The sequence below is a fragment of the Musa acuminata genome, chromosome BXJ1-8 (genome assembly GCF_036884655.1).
Source record: "Musa acuminata AAA Group cultivar baxijiao chromosome BXJ1-8, Cavendish_Baxijiao_AAA, whole genome shotgun sequence".
Lineage (NCBI taxonomy): Eukaryota > Viridiplantae > Streptophyta > Magnoliopsida > Zingiberales > Musaceae > Musa > Musa acuminata.
This window is the reverse complement of record NC_088334.1, coordinates 8,615,483-8,635,278: the sequence shown is the minus strand read 5'-3', so window position 1 is coordinate 8,635,278 and position 19,796 is coordinate 8,615,483. Positions and strand designations below refer to the sequence as shown.

At 37.0% G+C, this 19,796-nt stretch overlaps 3 protein-coding genes across 3 annotated transcripts; all 3 read right to left on the bottom strand.

Annotated features, from left to right (window-relative positions):
- Positions 1 to 626: 626 nt before the first annotated feature.
- LOC135587408 (uncharacterized) lies at positions 627 to 11,561 on the bottom strand. The gene is made up of 8 exons (XM_065078785.1): positions 11,294 to 11,561; positions 9,957 to 10,148; positions 9,659 to 9,781; positions 8,584 to 8,621; positions 8,321 to 8,489; positions 4,359 to 7,901; positions 2,360 to 2,496; positions 627 to 1,061 (listed from the first exon to the last, which is right to left on the bottom strand). Exons 1-8 carry the CDS (start codon positions 11,372 to 11,374, stop codon positions 854 to 856), a joined length of 4,491 nt encoding a protein of 1,496 aa, XP_064934857.1. The 5' UTR covers positions 11,375 to 11,561; the 3' UTR covers positions 627 to 853.
- A 1,506-nt stretch (positions 11,562 to 13,067) lies between these two features.
- On the bottom strand, positions 13,068 to 13,688 carry LOC135589037 (uncharacterized protein At1g08160-like). Its single transcript, XM_065081353.1, has one exon. It carries the CDS (start codon positions 13,686 to 13,688, stop codon positions 13,068 to 13,070), a length of 621 nt encoding a protein of 206 aa, XP_064937425.1.
- A 4,389-nt stretch (positions 13,689 to 18,077) lies between these two features.
- On the bottom strand, positions 18,078 to 19,471 carry LOC103993246 (aquaporin PIP1-2). The gene is made up of 4 exons (XM_009413234.3): positions 19,048 to 19,471; positions 18,669 to 18,964; positions 18,457 to 18,597; positions 18,078 to 18,347 (listed from the first exon to the last, which is right to left on the bottom strand). Exons 1-4 carry the CDS (start codon positions 19,376 to 19,378, stop codon positions 18,252 to 18,254), a joined length of 864 nt encoding a protein of 287 aa, XP_009411509.1. The 5' UTR covers positions 19,379 to 19,471; the 3' UTR covers positions 18,078 to 18,251.
- Between the last annotated feature and the right edge of the window lie 325 nt (positions 19,472 to 19,796).

Sequence of the window (19,796 nt, the reverse complement as noted above, 5' to 3'; positions counted from 1 at the left end):
GGTTACTACTCTTAGTACGATAACGGAACTTAGTACAACATAAGATTTCTCTTGTATTCTTAAACAATCTCTCTTTAATTTATCTATATATTAATATTATTGGTAAGATCCTAAGGTTTTATCGTAAAAGAAATAAAAAAAATGATAAGGCTCTTATACCAAATGGTAAGGCTCTGATACTACCCTAAGGTCTGGATCGACCTCCTTGATCGCTTCGAGAGGATCGATCTCCTTGATCACTTCGAGGGAATCGACCTTCTAGGGTTTATCATAACAAACTGGAATAATATTTCATTGATTTCTTTTACGATAAGACTTTAAGGTCTTACCATTTAGTATCAGAGCCTTACCATTTGGTATCAGAGCCTTATCATTTCTTTCATTTCTTTTATGATAAAACTTTAGGATCATATCATTTGGTATCAGAGTCTTATCATTTCTTTCATTTCTTTTACGATAAGACTTTAGGGTCTTATCAGTTATCTAGACATCGGAATAACGAAAAACCTCGTATCGGTTGATGCTCAGATGGTGTCAAATTAATAAACATAAATACTCTAGAGATGATCATATAGTTTTTAAGTACTTAATAGACCAAAATTATGCTGCTCAATTTGAATGGGATATCAGTTCTTGAACTTTGACACTAACATTCAAGAGATCATAATCGTTTCTCTATACAATAAAGTTTCTCCACAAGTCTTAAATTAGGATACCTACTTAGATACTCTAATGTAAATTAACAAAAGAGGGGTAAATTTATTGACTTTGATGAATGGCATACACAGAAACTACAGGAAAAAGAATGCCAAGTAGTCTAGGCAGGGGGAAGATGTGGTCACGAATGAGAGTTTCATGAGAACCACCTTTTCTCCTTTTTCATAGACTTCAACTGCATCACCAGGCCCTCACGCTGAGCCTCCACTTCGGCATATCGAAGGCTCATATTAAGATACCGTTCTTTCATCTCTCTTAGTTCTGCCTCTAAAGAGGAGATCTTATCTGTGTTCTCATTCACATTGTTCTTTAGAAGGTGATCAGCTTCCTTCCCTGAGACGACTCTGCACACAATTTATTCACCAGAGAAAAATAAGAAACAATTTGTACACAGGAAAAAAGAAGAGGGAGGGGGTGGGGAGGCAGTAAAGAAATTCCTACAAAATTACCACTCGAAAGACAATATATAATAATTGCTGACTATATTTCCACTACCTATGGCTAAAGCTATGTGACAAGGTGAAGTGAGAGGAGCAATAAGTAAGTGAACTTGTTACAGGAAGCATGCAGTTTCTGTAACTGGTGCTTGTGTCAGGATTATGATTTAAACATTTCACATGCTAAAAAAGTGAGCGGGTGTATAGAGTATTAATGGGCACATATCTTCTTGTTATGGTATCCTTGCAGTAGATGTCTTGGATAAGAGGCCTTTCAACAATCAATACTTTAAATACTCTGAGATGCAACCTAAACTCCTTCAAATATTTTTCGGTCAAATTCTCTTTACCAGGACAGAATTGTCTCTAATATTAAAAGGTATGCTAATATTTTTTTCTTAAAAAGCCCCACTGTCACCATCGAAATGATTACCTGTAGCAAATCAGGGGGATCTCAATCACCTTTGGCACTATTAGATTCCTGCATGCAATTTATTTAAGGTTCTCCAATCCTCAAGGTAGATTCAAAATCCTCTTGCAAGTACTTTGAAAACGTAATTGTTTGATTTGTAATTGAAATGACTTTCAAGGTCTAATCCAGAATGCATTCAGATTATTCACTTCCATTGCTCTGTGTTCATTTACAAGCTGGATAAGGTATGTACGGTGATGACTCGTTAGTGTGCTTCAACAGATAACTTCACACAGATACTCAACAAATGAAATCTCTCAAGATGAGGAAAACCATTTTTAGCCGTACCGTGGTTTGCGATTAAAACTGGCATTCAATGATGGCAGTTGTGGAGATAGTTACCACCAACATGCATCACTGATTTTCTAGTAAATATGCTACACATAATTGTTGAGATCAGAATCAAGAATTGAGGTACCACAGCATTTCAATCACCAATACAAAATCATTACAAGATCATTGACAGTCGCAGGCATGTTCTTGTAATGTTTTGTTCAAATATGACTAGTGTTGTCAAGATTATTTCAGAAATGTCCATCCTAGTGCAGTTATTCAGGTTGGAACTTGGTCGATGAAAACATAATCGATCAACATCATGATTGCTAGGTTTTATGTTTGCCTTCATGCTTCTTAATGAAGTAGAATATCAATCATATTTTTGGTAGATAAATGATAAGATGTAAGCTGAATCAAATAATAGCAAAAGCATAACAAGATATTTGATATTGCTTACCTTTTATGTTGCACTTCATCCATATTATCTGCCTCCACAGCATCAGCATGTTTGGTTTCAAGTAACAGTCTCTCTGGCTTGTGAACTTCCTTACTGCAATGTGGCCCTTCAAGATGGCTATGCGGCTTATTGTCATCCTAAGAAATGAGAATCCATCATGCAAAGTGAAATTCTTTTAGTAAATTTAGATTTCTGATGATGGAAACTATATGCAAAATCGATCATGCTAACTGACAACTACAAAAGCCAAAGTATATGTGAACACATATTGCTCGAAATGCTCCCAGCATAGAAGCCTATGATTTCATTTTATTTATTAGGAGGATCAGGCCATGAATATATTCACCTGGTTCGGCTGAGTGAAGTGAGTTTCTAACTCGGTTCAGGAGTTGGGACAACAGGAGATTAGTACCTTGAGAGAGGAGACCAAGAAAACTCATTGAGCAATTTGAGCCACAAGTAAACTCCTGAAGCAATGGATTTGTTCCACGGAGGCCAAAGTGTGCCAGTACATAAGCGAGTAGAATTGACATATATGAATACCATTATAGGTTGGGATTAGGGTTGGTGAGAATCATTATTCCATTGAGTTGTTTGGAAAATTCTAGGTGCTTTGTATGTGAGCTTTTATGGAGTTATGAACTCTTAACACTCCTATCTCCTAAACTATGCCTGAATATAATCTTAGTTTAGTAAAGATAGGACTAAGAATGTGCCGGATATGTCTAAGATGGAATAGTAAGGGCATATACAGTCACAAACAGCTGATCCAAACCAAAACAGAGCCATCAACATGTCAAGATTTCTTAACCAGAACCTAACTTATAAAGCTGGCTGATCAGGCCTAGGTTGGAAGATCATGACACATCTTACGGTGTCTTTTTGAAGAAAATGGTCCAAGTCAGGATGGATTGGATAGGGTTGAATCACACCATCAAGAAAATTCTTACCTAAATTTGGATCAATCAGATCCAACCCAAACCAAAATGGCAGACAAGATTTCTTAGCTTGGAACGTACTGTGAAGTATGAACACAATGTTCTATCTAAACAAGTCAAGTTGACTCAATAGATTTGAATCAAGATTTACTCTTAAGGATTCAGGTCTAGTGGAGGTCTAAAATTAATGGGCCTCTTGGTACAAAAAAATACAAGCAGTCAATTGTTATTAATGAAAATAAGGTTTTCCATGTCTACGAAGCCTCTACTCTTTCTTTCTTATTTTGTGCTTTATTCTACCTACTCTTTTTAATAGGTAGAATAAAGCACAAAATGAGAAAGAAAGAGTAGAACTTAGACATAGAATAGATCCGAGTGTTGGATAGTTAACAAACAACATATACAGAAAGTTTGTGTTGTCGAAATGGGAATGTTGAGGTGGATGTGTGGTGTTACTAGAAAAGATAGTAAATGAAATATTTTTATTTGTAAACAACTAGGTGTCACTTCAATAAAGGATAAGATGAGAGAAAATCGTTTAAGATGATATAGATATGTGCTTAGAAGATCTCCAGATGCGATAGTCAAAAGAGGTAAACTGATTAATGTTAGTAGTACGAAGAGAGATAGGAAGACCTAAAAAGATTTTAATAAAAATTATAAATAAAGATTGAAGTATTCTGAACTTAACTAAACATATGACCTTTTACATATCTCAATGGTGACAAGAGATCCATGTAGCCGACCCCAAATAGTTGAGACTTACGGCTTTGTTGTTATTGTTGTATTTAACCTATTATTTTTCTTCCATAGAACAAGTCTCTCATAGTTCATTTTCAAGCTTTTTTCAATACACATTTGTTACCTAATAGTTGTATTGTTACACCCGATTGCTATATTGCACACTTATGAAAGCTAAAAACAAATCCATTTTCATCAAAATATACACTATACTCCTAAAAGAAATCGGCAAATAAATACTAAAGCTCCTTCAATTCAAAACAGATATGAATATTATATTAAAATGTTCCTATAAAGACAATAAGATATTGAACACTTACCTCACTACTAACTTTCTCATCCTGGCAGGATGTTTTTCTCAGCATGAGATCCTTCTCCATTATCTGAACTTTCTTCATTAACTCAAGATTTTCCTGCTCAAGACTTTGAACCTTTCTTTGGTACTCACTGTTAGCCCGCTTTATCCGATTAAGTTCATTCTTAAACTCTGCTTCCTGGGCATAAGATGCTTCTTTTATTGAAAGGTCACTTTCCAACCTCAAAAGTTTTTCTTGCAAAACAACTCTACTGCGCCTGTCATCTTCACTATTACATAAAGCCTTCTGCATATTAGAAACTTTCTCTGTCAAGGAAACTTTCTCTGCTTTCAGTTCTTCATATTCTTCTGACACTGACTTCAACAACTCCTCCAGTTTTCGTTTTTCAAAGTCTGCCCCATCAAGAGAGCCTTTAAGGTCTAAGACTGAATTCTGAAGTTCAGACAACTTTTGCAATTGAAGTTTTAACTCAGTGCTCTCTTCCATTACTTGCTGTTTTTCATAATCAGAAGATTTAAGCTTCAACTCTAAATCATTTACCATTTTTCTATGTTTCTCTTCACTAGATTTGACACTGTCCATTGATCGTTGTATATGCTCAATGTCAGCCATTAACATTTCCTCACTCTGTTTAGAAGCATTAAGCAAATCAACTAATCCTTGAATCTTATTCTTGGACTCTTGCCGGAGAGTTTGTAAGTCAGTCTCGTACAGCTTAACTTTTGAATTGACTTCCTGAAGACTACATTCAAGTTTAACTTTATCTGAACGCAGGATAGATGCTTCATGCACTGCATCTGATGTTATTTTTTCTTGGTCATCATGATTTGATGACATTTGTGCAGTAAGGTTAGACATCTCTTTCCTGAGGTTCTCTACTTCAACTGTTTTTTCCAATTCAATCTTATTTAACAAACTGTGTGCCTTATCTATTCTTTCTTCATGCTCCTTATGATCTTGAAAAATGTGCTCAAGTTGTGACAGTAGTGACTTCTCCTTCAGTGCAACGTCTTTTTGCAGCAAAGAAAGTTTTATTTCTAAAAGATCAACTTGCTTGCAAAAATCGAAGTTTTTCTTTTTGGATTCATCTAATTCAATTTCAAGATGTGTAATGCGTTCATGAAACTCCAGTTTCTGCTTCTTTAAATCTCCATTGAGTTTCTGAAGAGAGCTGCACTCTTCAATGAGACTCGCAATTGTAGCTTGTAGTTTTGAGTTTGATCTGCTTGAATAATCCGACTCCTCTAGAGCCACTGATAAGCGCTTTTGTGTCTCTTGTAGCTTTTGTTTTAGTTCTGCTTTCTGCATCTCCATTTCAGCTTTCTGTTGTTCAACTTCATCTTTCAAATCAGCAGCAAGTGATCGAGTACCTTCCAGTTCCAATCGATTAGATTCTTTCTCATTTGTCAAATATCTTAGTTGGGCTTCTAACCCAGAGATGCGTTCTGATAATTTTACATTTTCTTGTTCAAGCTCAGAAACATGCAATTCCAGCTCTTTGTTGCAACTTTCAAGTTCCACTGACTTTCTTTCAAGAGTTTTATTAACAGAAACATGTGATTCCACACTACCAGTAAGCACCAGCAAATCATGCTCCATGTCTTGCAAGTATTTTGAGTTATCAATGTTTTCTTGACGTAAAGAAGCCAAATCTTCCTCCAGTTGACATTTCTCTTTCTGAAGACTGCTAATAAGATCTGCTAGCTCTTTGTTAGAATGTCCGAGTCTATCTATCTCTTTTTCCTTTAGCAACAAGGTAGACTGAAACTCATCTTCAGGTTCTTGTGTTGTAGAACTTTCATCTTTTAGCTGCTCTGGAGCTTCTGTATCGTTTGAACTTCTCTGGCTGAGACCAGAACCTGCACCTCGAGATATAGGGTTGCATCTTACAACGTTCTCTCTTAATAAAGCATTCAACTCATGTAAACTTTTTGTAATACACTCTAACTGATTTTTCTGATCGATATGATCTACACCAGGAAATGTAAGATCAGTATCACTACCACATGCTTTATCTGCATCAGAACTATCATTAGAGTGCAAGCTTCTAACTTGAGTTAGAGCAAGACGAATTTGTTTATCCATTTCAGACACAACATTTTGCATATCTGAGCAGCCAAATGACTCAACTTCAAATCCTTTCATAGCAAAAGCGTTGAAACCTTCCAAGTCAGTTTCGAGGCTTGATTTAATTTTTTGCTGTAGATTGTATAACTCTAGGTCCTTTTCTTCTAATTTCCTTTGTCTTTGGTGGAGCCTTATCTCAAGATCACTAGCTTCATCCTTATAATGTTGTAATTCTCTCTCGAGATCAGCAGATACTTTCTCAAGGTCCTTGAGCTTACTTGATAATGGACCACACATGGCCTCCTTCCTAGTTAGTTCATCCTCAAAGTCATGGATTTGTGATATGAGCAAGCCATTTTTGTACTCAGAATTATTAGATGAAATATGATCATGAAAATCTGTAGACCTAGAACCATGTGTATGGTTTCCTTTTCTGACGTCCTTGCTTAATTCCTTCAACTTAAATATGAGATCTAGGTTTTCATCTGTAAGTTCGGCACAATCCCTTTCTAACTCATTTACTTTACTTGTAAGGACCTCAACTTCTCTTATCAGGTCAGGATTACGTCCATTAGACATTTTATCATTGTTGGAAATATCGGACAACTTCTCCTCCAGTATAGCAATTTCTTCTTCTTTCAGGGCTAGTTTTCTCTCCCATTCAGCCTCATTGTCAAAAGATTTCTGACTCCTGTGTCCTTCATGTTTATCTACATGGTTCTGTTGTGAAAGGTTAGCTAGTTCCAACTTCTGTTTCTCTGTGATCTCTTCTAACTCCTGAAGAATAGCAACAAGCTCAATGTTTGATTCTTGGGTTTTCTTCAGTTGTTGAGTTAAGTTGACATTGGAATCTTTCTGAAAGTTCAGCTCATCCTCCAGTTCCATCTGCACACGAACCATATCTTCATTTTTCACATTGCTAACATCAGTTCTATTTGACATTGACTCCTCCAATGCTGCTTTCAGATGTTTAACTTCTTGCTTTAAAGAATCACGTTCATTGTGTGCAGCTGAAAGCTGCATGTCCAGGTCTGCCTGATGCTTGGATTTCTCAGAAATTTCCTTCTTTAAAATCTCAAGATCAAGTTTCAACTGCCGAGAATGTCTCTCCCACATCTTAACTTCATCATGGAGTTCCTCTATTTCTTCAGAAGCTTCAAGAAGATCCTTTGAAGAACCAGTGGGCCTTAATGATGGTGTTGCAAGTCCATTATTAGAAGTCCGTTGAGTAATGTCTTGCCAATTATTGGTATGCAATGAAGAACCTGAGGCCCTAGAATTGAAAGATGATGGATTTGATCTCAAAAGCTCATCTCCAGGACCTGCACTATAAGTTGCACTAATCTGTGAACCTGATGAATCTAGTCTTCCAATGTATTGACCCCCATTCAAGCTGTTTTTCGGGGAAAAAGCTGTCCGACCAAAGCTATCCCCTGAGTCAGAACTACGATGTGACCCCGATGCTGAGAAGCATGTCTCCTGCAGAAAGACATGGACCTGTGAATATGCAACAAAAGTAGACACAACTAATAAAAGTGAAAACTGGTAAAAAAAGTTATATAATATTAGCCTTGGAGAGAAATCCGGATGAATTAAAAGCATAATTTTCTAGAAGATGTTTTCAAACTTTTTTTATCTTGTACAACCAAAATTTGCAAATTTGTCTACAAGAAAATGTTTTCAAACTTTGAGAGCATAACTGGAAGGGTAAAGGGTTGGATTGTAATCACCTATAAATATCAAAATGTTTTATGATAAGTACTAGAACATATAGAGTTGCACATCTGTCTAGCTATTGTTGTTAAAAATAAAATAAATGAAATAGTTGGTGGAAAAATTTAGCATGAAGCTACTTTTTCTAAGCAAATAATAATAATAACTTTGTGCATAAGAATCACCCTATTTCCAGGTTCTTCTGGATAGGAAGTATTGGCCAAATGATTACTTGAAGAAGATCCAAGATTCCTATTGAATAAATTGTCAGATCCATCTGACTTGCTGTCCAGGTCATCAATATTACTGTGATCTTCAAGATGAGAAGTTGTATCTTTCCAAGATTTTCCAACCCTGAAGTAAATACATCATTAGCAACTTGTACAGGTACATTGTGGTATAGTAGAAACTAGAAACTCATTTGCAACAATTAAAAGAACCACTGAACCTGAATTTTGATTTTGGGGTCACACACTGAATTTTGACCTGTAAATTAAAGGGAGTAGAAAATAATGTCATTGCCAAACTTCAAAATCAGCAATTTTAATGGCTTCAAATATTCTAGGCATCCAAGAAGACACTAGGTCAATAAAAGTATTGTCTGCACGATGTAGGAAGGACAACAAATTAACCAGAAAATGGCATTAGTATGCAAATAAAAAAGTGTTAAGTGATTACTTGAGGACTATATAAATTACAGTTCTTAGGTTTAGACATCCACATTGATGTAATAAACAAATTCGAAATTAGCTAGTTTCTTAGTCATCAGCTACACATCAACAACAAATAGGAAGAAATCAGTACTTCCTACTATATTAGTCAATCCATCATTTTTCTGTACATCATAGTATATACATTTCCTCAGGTCTTCGTATTTCAAAGGCTTCTTTCAATAAGACTGTACTGCTGTACTGTCTATACAATGTTAACAAATATAATGCAGAGAATATATATATATATATATATATATATATATATATATATATATATATATATATATATATATATATATATATGTATGTATGTATGTATGTATATTATCATTATGGGGTATGTTTTGAATGATATCTGAAGTTATGACCTCTTTGTAACAACTAATACTAACAGAACAATCCTTAGGGAATAAAATTTGTAATATATTATATGTTGAAACCAGATTAATCCCATAACAACATTTACACAGAGGTCTAATGAACTGATTACTCCTTTTAGGCATCAAAAGAGTAACATGACCAACAAATTTTGGCATTACACATTTGCATCCTTCCAATGCACTAAGTTTTGTCAACATCCTGAAGGATACAAATTGAGTAGGCAAAAATTCATTGATCAGCTGTAGCATGATAGAGGATTGCTACAATATTCCTAGTACATGAGAAAGTGAATGATTTAAGTCCTTCAAACTTATTCGATAAAACAAAAGACTTGGATAACTATTCACATGTTACATTGAAACATAAAGAATCTTCACAATTTTAGTCATGTAAGGCAAAGCATCAACATCTAGTCAAAGTAATTTTCACCTGTAAAGTTGTCCCAGAATCACACTTCTTTAATGGAAGGAAGAGAGGGCCAGATTCTTCCTTACCCAGATAATCTGCTACATTCAAGGTAACCTCACCAAGAATGATAGATCTAGCAGAAGCCTGCACAAGAATTTAATCTGAGTATATGCTTTCACTAATTTCGAGCCACTGAAACAGAGTGTAAACCATTCACTATCATGATCCTAAGGAAATTTTAAGTAATAATTATAAGATAAAAGTAATAATAATAATAAGATATATTTTCAACGGAAAGATAAGAAAAGTTGTGTCAGACCGGGGAAACCACAATCTTAAAGTGACATTCTTCAAGCTCTTTAGACACATCATCTTGGGACACCCATATAGATTCTGTTCCAGTCCACTGACAATTTCCGCTTCTTACTGTAGATTTGCTGGTTTTAGCAATCGTTTTTCCAGAATCTACTGACACAATAGAAAGAAAAAGTTTCTCCCATCCTCTAGGAACCTGTATGATTAAAGAAGAGCATCAAATGCAAGCTTTTCCAATTCATTCAAGAAAGTTAATATAAAGCATAAAATTAACAGATGTATGAGATCGTATTTACTGCTTTTCAAAGAGGCATATACTTTGTTATGATTAGACTAAGTGTTGCGTGCAAAATTTGCAAATATGAACACCGTATAACAGGAAAAACAAAGGAGGAAAAACAGAAGGAAAGATTAAGAAGAATTTTAGAGGCCAATATGAAGAGCTCAAAACAAGGTGGTGCCTCACTAATCTGCACTTGTGCAAAGGGGAAGCTCCATAACCATTTCACCGTTTATAGTAGGCCTTCATCATCTCTAAATTTGAAACTACTCATTACCACTATTGTTAATGTCACAATTAGTGTAATATCAGATTTAAGATTCTAGTTAATTTTTAACATTCAGATATGGGCATACTACTAACTACTCAAAATAAAAGCATGCAAATGGGCTGCGTGGTGGAAACATCCTCCCCAACAGAACAAGTAATTGTTCAAAAGTTCCATAAATAAGCGATGCCATCACCACTCTAGAAAAAATCTGTCCTTCTCAACTAGCATTAGGCAAAGGCAGCAAAATATATCTACAAGCTGTGGCCACAAATGTCAAATTTGGGAAGGGATATATGCCAGTAATTTCAAGTATTCTACCAAATTGAAATGTTAATTCACGAATGCTTCCAGCAACTTTGGCTTCTGCATTTCTCTTGCGGTTCTCGATTTTGTTTTGCGAAGCTGGTTGTTAGCAGATGTAAAACTCTAAAGGCCCGATAGCTGCATAAGCCGTTGTAGTAAGAAAGGCAAATTAACAATTCATCATCATAAGATGGAATGCTCATGGCTTCAAATTTCTAATTAATACCAATCAGAGCAAAATTTGATAATAATTGACCCAATCCATGGCTCAGTCGCGTTTCTTTCTCTGAGAATCGCGGTCAACCACCATGTACAGGAAGTCAAACTACAATCCACAAGCGTAAGAGAATCACACGAATTATTGATGGGCATAATAAAACCAGATCGCAAAACTGTGGCACATTCCTCGCTTCAGCGACGACTCGAACAAAAGAAGCATTAAGAAAGCCTAACTACATCAGATTGGGTAAAGAAACATCAGGAGCACCTTGATGGCCTGTAGATTGGAGAGCTTGAACTCGACCTTCTCCCCGAATCTGTCGGACCTGTGCCGATGCAGCTTGAACATCTTCTACCCGCTTCTTGATTCCTCCTCCTCCTCCCCCTGACGATCGAACCCAGTTGCCCTCTACTCGATCGGGAAGGAGAGGAGCCTTTGGAAGCGCGAGAAAGGAAACGGATTCGCCTCGCTCTCCTCGCCTCTCCGCCTCGGCGTGGGAGACGAGCAAGAAAGAGACAACGCTTTCTCTTTCTCCTTTTGTTTAGTCTTTGCTCATACTATTTGATCACTAAATTATTCGATGAGGAGGCTTCGAGGCGATGTAACTTGCGGACCCAGTCGGCAGCTTCGGTGTGGGACGCGGTGGCACATCAGACGGTCGCTGGCCTTCCTGCGCTCGGATCCGCTCCAACCACCCTCCCCCAGACATTGAGAGCCGGTTCGTCATCTTCGAAATGGACGGGCGGATAAGGACAAGGTAAGTTGAGCCCGCGACGGCGGACGGCTTCTCGTCGAAGCACAAAGGGAGAGGACTCGGGGCCTTGTTCCGGATCGCGACCAACATGGGTCGCGGAAAGGCTTGCGCTCATTCCAAGCCCGTCGCGGATGATTGGAGAGAGGCTAATTCTTCTTCGTACCAAAACTTTTCCCAACAACGTTTTCATCTGACGTGGCCATCTCACTAACCCGGGCTGTAGCTGTGGGCCCTACTTACTGGTAGGAGGTAGCGGTCCGACGAGTATGCGTACATCGACTTTGTTCGCCGAACCGGATCGCGATTATTGTGATGCTTTCGGCTAATTAATCGGCGAATTCAATGGGAGAAAAAATCTTATTTTTTAATTTTTTTTACATAACGTTTTTATTTAATTGTTTAAATAATAATTTTTTAAAAATAATAATTTTATCCTTCCATTAGTTGCACCCTACATCCGCCCAATGGAGCTCATCGACAATTGACTCCATCATGATCATAAACACGGTTTAAGGGTTAGGACGACGATACTCATTCAAAGCCAATAGAGGGTGAGCCCGTGCATGATGGAGGAGGATGGGCACCCCTCATGTGAGGGCTACAGCACAAGGGTACTCTTGCACATAATAAAAGGTCGAGAAACACTTATGTGAGGGTTACAATTGATGGGGCAGCTCTAGATATAGCAAATGGAGATGATCAATCCTCATGCAAGAGCTATGAAAAAAAAAAATCTCAGATAACAGAGGGAGGCTATGAGTGGCAACGAACATTCGCACAAGGATGGTGACGATATAACGATGAAAGTAAAAACGGATCGATGAAAAATAAATAAAATAATCTCTTCACAGGATTATGTAGTATTATTTTAAAAATTTTCAAAGTAGACACACTCAAGAAATTTTTAAAATGTATTTTTTTAAAATTTCGCCCCTAATTAATTATAACTTAAAAGCTGTCAACATTTGCATGATGCTCCCATTAATGACAGCCCACCGAATGGGATAGCAAATGTACAGTTTCCATCTCCCACGACATACACCTAGGATGGATTGAAGGGCTCCACCACCACTGACAGGTGGGCTGAATCATCCTTGAAATATTTCATGGGTGATATCGCAACCCGTAGCAGCTAAGGCAGAACACTTGTATTCGGACTTCAGTTCATCTCAAGTAAGCTACTAAGATAAACTCAAAGCAGTTGATCCGATCCTCGTGCTTACATCAACAATTTACTACGAAAACAATGTTTGAGATCAAAAGAACCGATGAAGTCGAAAGCAATCCTCAGATGTAAACGTCGCAGTAGACCTTCTGAAACTGCGTCACCGACGACGAGAAGCGAACGAGCACCGGCAAGCAGTAGGCCCGCAGTGTGTAGTGGTCGGTCTTCAGCAGCCCCACCTTGAACCTGACCATCGCCCTCATCCTCACCTCCACCGCCGCCTCCCCAGCCGACCGGTCCTGCTTTAGACTCGTCTCCACCGAGCTAAGCAGCGCCCTCGAACGGGCCACCAGGTCGACCTTGAGCATCCTGACGTCCCGCCGCGGCTGGTAGAATGGTGCAACCTCGTTAAGAGCCAGCATCTGGCCGTCGTACCACACAGCGACTTCGACCCGGTCGAAGTACACTGCGACCTTGCGGTTAGGGTTGTGAACTTCCAGGGTGAGGTTGAAGGTGGCACTGAGGGTGTTGTCGGTGATGTTGAAGCCCTGGAGGTGGGCTTTTTCCACGGAGCACCTGAGCAAGGAGGGACGGACAACGAGCCAGAAGACTAGTACGAGAATCCCCACGAGCGCAAGGAGGCTGACTGCGGTGATGGCGACGCAGTGAAGGATTCTGGGGCGGCGCGGGCGGCGCAGGGTAAGCCGTCGGTCGGGGTCCCGGTCGCGCTTAGTGCTTTCCATGGAGGTCGGGTTGGTGGCAGGCACGATGGAGAATTGAGGAGGTGAAGACTATAGGCTCTGTGGGAGTAGAAATACTGGTTTTGGCCAACCAAGCATGCCTTTTTCTTTCATGTTGTATGCTCCACCGACGAAGTTATCTCTTTCGTTTGCTTTCCCTGTGAATGGATGTCGCTTCGGAATCCTCCCTCCACACTCAAAGAACAAGATGCAAATTATGATCAAAGCCGAAAGCAATTGGTCACCTGCTGATCGTGTTTACATTGATCTCGAACAGCATTCGTATCTAAGGTGTCTTGTTCGTCTTAAAGTTGCCCTTCATCCAGGTTGGAGACGATTACAAGATAGATTGAGCTCTAAGCGATTCCTTAAAACTTTATTCCAGGTTCTTTTCCCTGCTTTCTGAGCTCACATTAGCCTTTAATTCTGTGTCTTCTGTAGTAATAACGAAGAACAGAGGCGATATATAATTCACAGCTAAAGAATACTGCGCTAGATAAAAGCTTGCATAATGTTCCGAACACTGTTTAACTGGTTAAACTTTGCATAATATTGAGATTCTTTTTGGTAACGATAATTTTACATTTGGTACATGCCTTAATCCTTAATTAATCTATGATTTGAGGATCAATTGTAAATTTAAATACATAATTTGAATATGTGATTTGAATGCATTTATTTAATTATTCATGGTATTAGAGTTTTCTTGCTTCAAGCATGGCTCTTTCTTTCTCGTTATCGTGTTGATATGTTGGTGATTACTATTTCTCTTTCTTGCTCTGACTATTACTCCTTTATAACTTTTGATTTGTGTTTCTCACTTTCGGATTCTTACGTTACAGTGAAGACAAAGACGTGAGACTCTTCCCTACTAATCTCCTAGTGTAATCTAATTTACAGTAGATCTATTCCACTTTGTTGATTTAATCAACCTCCTCTAGTGATCAACATGATTCTCCGATGATCCTTCATCGTTTTTCAGTGCTGCTTAGCGAGCGTTCCCCTTGAATTTTCCTTATTGGATCATAGCATCTTCTCAGTATGTTTTCTTCTATTTTCTTCCTATATGTCTGACACTCTAATTATTGTTTCCTCAAGAAATAATAATTTATCTCAACTTATATGACTTATATCTATCAATACAGCAACTTCAATCTCATTCAAGCTCTCCAAAGATAACAACTGTACATCTTTGCGAGCATAATTCACTAATTTTTTTTTAATATGATTTATTAGGTTACATTAATGGTTCTCTTAGTTGTCTACTAAAAAAGATTTAAATATCAGGAAAAAACATTATAATAGCAAATCATGGTCACAATTTATGGCTACGATAAAATTATTTTATTTTACAAGACATTCATGCCTCGGTCATTGGTTCTATAGCATCACTGATCTCTTCATGTAACACTATAGTAGAAGCATAATCCAAGTTATAAATCACCTTTGTCAATCGCTCTCACACTCGTATACTAAATCTTTCATCTACTCTAATGAAAACAATATAAGAAGGAAGTATTATTACTAATTATATATAATTTAAAAATATTATAGTTAATTTAGCTTTAATATGTCATCATTTGAATGATAAAGATCTCATTGTTCATACTCTCAATAACCTATGAGATGAATAAAAAAACTAGTGATAGTAATTTGGACATGTGACTCACCAATATTATTTGAAGAATTACCTAACAAGTTGATTAATCATGAAATATATCTAAAATGAGAAAAGAGGAAGATACGACTAATTATCAAAGCTCAATTTAATAAAAAAATATAAAAGAAAGAACAATCAAAACAACAAAAACTTTGATAAAAGATTGAACAAAATGTCTACTAGACATATGGGTAATACACAAGGTCATCATTCTTTATTATACTATCAATAAGGTCATCATCGTCTATTATACTATCAACTCTTTAACCATAGTGGTATCTTCAATCCAAACAAATTAGAAAATAACTTTGGCTATAACTATCAATAGTTCTAACATCACAACAATAATAATTAGCAAAATATCATATATTAGCTCTATAATAAAATTGGACACACAACAAAAGTTTTTCGATCTCAACTTAAGTCTACTATTACGCTCAACTTGCCTTAAGCAAACTTCGTGATTACTTTAACTATTTATCTAAGTAATTAGATTATTGACTCTAGTATTTTTTATTATATTAATTTTGATTTATAAAATATATTCATCCATAGTGACTCTAGTAAAAGATATCATTATTAATGATAGTCATAGATTCTTTATTACTTATATTAGTTCCATAATACTTAATTCACGTATAATTTTACACTCTACTTTATTTTTATCTCTTAATTTTATAAATAAAATAATATATTTATTAAAAAAATTTCTTAACTCGTTTCTTGTAAAGGATTTTGACTTTATTTCAAGGTCAAAATAAAGATAATATCTATAAGTGATATCAACTTCACAAATCACCTAGCTAATTGCTCTTGCTTAGTTACTGTTCCAAACGATATGTGACATTGTCACATTAGTCATCCATCTTACTCTGTTCAATAATAAATAATTTCTTATTACTTCATTCTAACTTTCAAAACAAGTAGAATTACAATTCATTGTTATACTTATCTTAGTAATAAAAATTAAAGATTACCTTTTGAAATATTTTTTATATCATGCTTCAAACTACTTAAAATTATTTACACTAATGTCAAGAGTCTTATCCCAACCACTTGATAATTTCAGATTTTATATTATTTTCATATATTACTTTACTAAATATATATGACTATATTATCTGAAACATAAATATAAAGTCATCATACTCTTTACTTATTTTAGACAAGGTAAATACCAAGTTCTAACAACTTCTCATCTGCAAAGAATACAATACCCTATTCTATAATATCACATAAACTCTTATATTATTTCACCTCACACAAAATATCATTGGGCGTAAGTCGATATTTTAAATTAAATAAAATCTAAATAGATTTATTACTAAATACAAAGCACGTCTAGTGGTTAAAAGATTTCACTAATGATCAGGTGTTGATTTCATAATGACCTTCAATCTAATTATTAAACTAATAATGATTTAACTCCTCCTGAGTTTGACTGTCACTAAAGGTTCGCATATACATAAATTAGATGTTTATAATACTTTTTTACAAGAGACCTTAATTAAGGTTGCCTTTAGATAGAAACCCTATAACTTCATTCACTCTTAATATCTAAACAATATTTATAAACTAAAAAAAACTATTTATGAACTTCACAAAGTTCTAAGAGCCTAGTATATTACCGACTTCATCAACTCCAAGTTTAACATCTTTTTATTCTTATATTAATAAAATAGATATATTATACATCTACTAATCTATATGGATGATATTATAATCATAGATAATAATTCAATAGAGATTAAATAATTATTTAAGTAATTGATAAATTGATTCTCACCTAAAAACCTTAAGCTATTTTTTCGAAGTGGAAATAACGTTCATATTTTTTTAACTTTTTTTTATTTCAAAAGAAGTACATTTGAGATATAATCTCAAAGACAAATATGCAGAATACTAAAAAAGTCACCACCCCACTCTTCATCACAATCACTTAAATTATATGATGATAGTCCTATTACAGATCCCACACAATATTGACAAGTATTTGGATCCTTGTAGTATTTATTTCTCATACATCCAAACATTTTATTTGTAATCAATAAATTATCACAATTTATGTATCGACTCTTACTAAAATGTATCATGTGATATCTTAAAGAGATTTTTAATTATGGACTTCTTCTTTAGAAATATGCATCACTTCATCTTTATGCCTTCATCGATGCTAATTGGATAGATAATACGAATGATGGAACATCTACATCAACTTACGTTGTCCTCTTTGGAACAATTATGATTAGTTAGAGTTCAAGAAGTAGAATACAATCGCATAATCCACGACTAAAGTTGAATATCGAGTCATCGCTACAATCGTTGTAAAACTCAATTGGGTCATCAATCTGTTACATGAACTTGACATCACTTACCATTCCACTCCTATAATATACCATGATAATGTTGGTGTTCCCTACTTATGCGCCAACCTAATTTTTCCCTCATGTATGAAACATATTATCATCGATTTTCATTTTACTGTAGATCAAATTATCAAACATTAATAATGTATTTATCATGTCCATACTGACCAACTTGTAGACTCCCTCACAAAACTTATTGTTCATAGGATAGTTCAGTTTCATCGATTTAAGATTGATATATTTTATGAAAGGTCAATTTTCATCGAAATGATAACTTTACATTTTTTATATATCCTGGTCCTTAATCAATTTATAATTTGAAGATCAATTATATAATTATTTAAAAAAAACTTATATAAATATGAATTACGCCAACGATAAATTTCATAATAAATTCTGACAACTACATATCTGAATTAACACCAGTAAATGCAGATCTGAACAAACACAGTACGTGTGACAACATTTAATCCACACAAACATTGCATATTAGGAACGGAACCACAAGACGGACAAGCAATGGAAGGAAGCCATGACTGCTCAACGCTTGCTCCTGAACGGGATGGCTCTGATCACCACCTGATGGTAGATGGCAGCCAAGGCAGCTCCAATGAGGGGACCGACCCAGAAGATCCACTGAGAGAAACATAAGAAAAGTTCATCAGCGTTGTGTTTGTAGTTAGACAAGCCCTAGCATCATATTCATCGCTTTGCTGCTGGTTCTTCAATGACGTAACATGCTTACATGGTCATTCCAGGCGTGTTCTTTGTTGTAGATGATGGCAGCTCCGAGGCTCCTGGCTGGGTTGATGCCAGTGCCAGTGATGGGGATGGTGGCCAGGTGAACCAGGAAAACCGCAAATCCAATAGGCAAGGGTGCAAGCACCTGAAATATCGAACCCATTGTTTAGCATCAAGTGGTTTAGCATGAGCCAAGGTGCGGCAAGAACTACTTACAGGCACATGAGAGTCCCTTGCACTCCTCTTGGCATCAGTGGCGGAGAAGACTGTGTAGACAAGGATGAAGGTGCCGACGATCTCCGCACCAAGGCCATCGCCCTTGGTGTAGCCGGCGGCCACGACGTTGGCTCCGCCACCGTTGCTCTCGTACACCCCCTTCTGAAACCCCTTCACCACACCGGCGCCGCAGATCGCGCCCAGGCACTGCATCACCACGTAGAAGATGGCCCTGGTCAGGGAGAGCTTCCTCGCCAGTAGCAACCCAAAGGTGACAGCCGGGTTGATGTGGCCACCTGCACCAGCATCACAGATTCCAAAGACCGAGAGATGCAACTACAAAGCAAGAGGAAAAGGCACAATGGAGAAAGGAACTCACCAGAGATGCCGGCAGTGCAGTAGACCAGAGCAAAGATCATGCCTCCGAAGGACCACGCAATTCCCTGGATACCCACAGTGGAACACTTGCTGTCGGACTTCACCACCCCCATAACCGTGAGGATGCTGACATAGATAAAGAGGAAGGTGGCCATGAACTCTGCAATCCCAGCCCTGTAGAAGGACCACGACCTGAGCTCCGCTGGCTCAAAGAGCGGGGCTGGTGGTGGTTCCTTGTAGTCCTTCGCATGTGTCTGCGCTGCTGTCCCTATCGGCTGCCTCTCCGAGAACATGATCGCTCCAATCCTCACATCCTCCTCCTTCCCCTCCATTTCCTCCACCTCTAAGAGCCTCTTGCCTCTCCCAACTCTTCCAAAACACAACACAGAGAGAGAGGAAGGCCCGCCGTTTGCTGTAGAACAGGATTATTCTGTGGATTTTATAGAGACGCAGTGCTTTCATCTTCATGCATACATCATATAACATATGACAAGCTGTAAGATACTCCTCATCACCACATCACAATTCGTAGCGGTCAAGTATAATTGTGCCTCTTGGTTGCTGCTATCTTTGTGGAACCGCGAGAATTGAAGTCAAACGCATGCTTCCTGCACATCAATAAACAATACCTCGAACTAATCCAACTGCGGTGGTATATGTGATGCCCTGATGGATGTTATATAGCCTTAATTAATGCAGCATGACAGTCACATTAGTGCATAAGTTAATAGATGAAGGGAATGTCTCGTT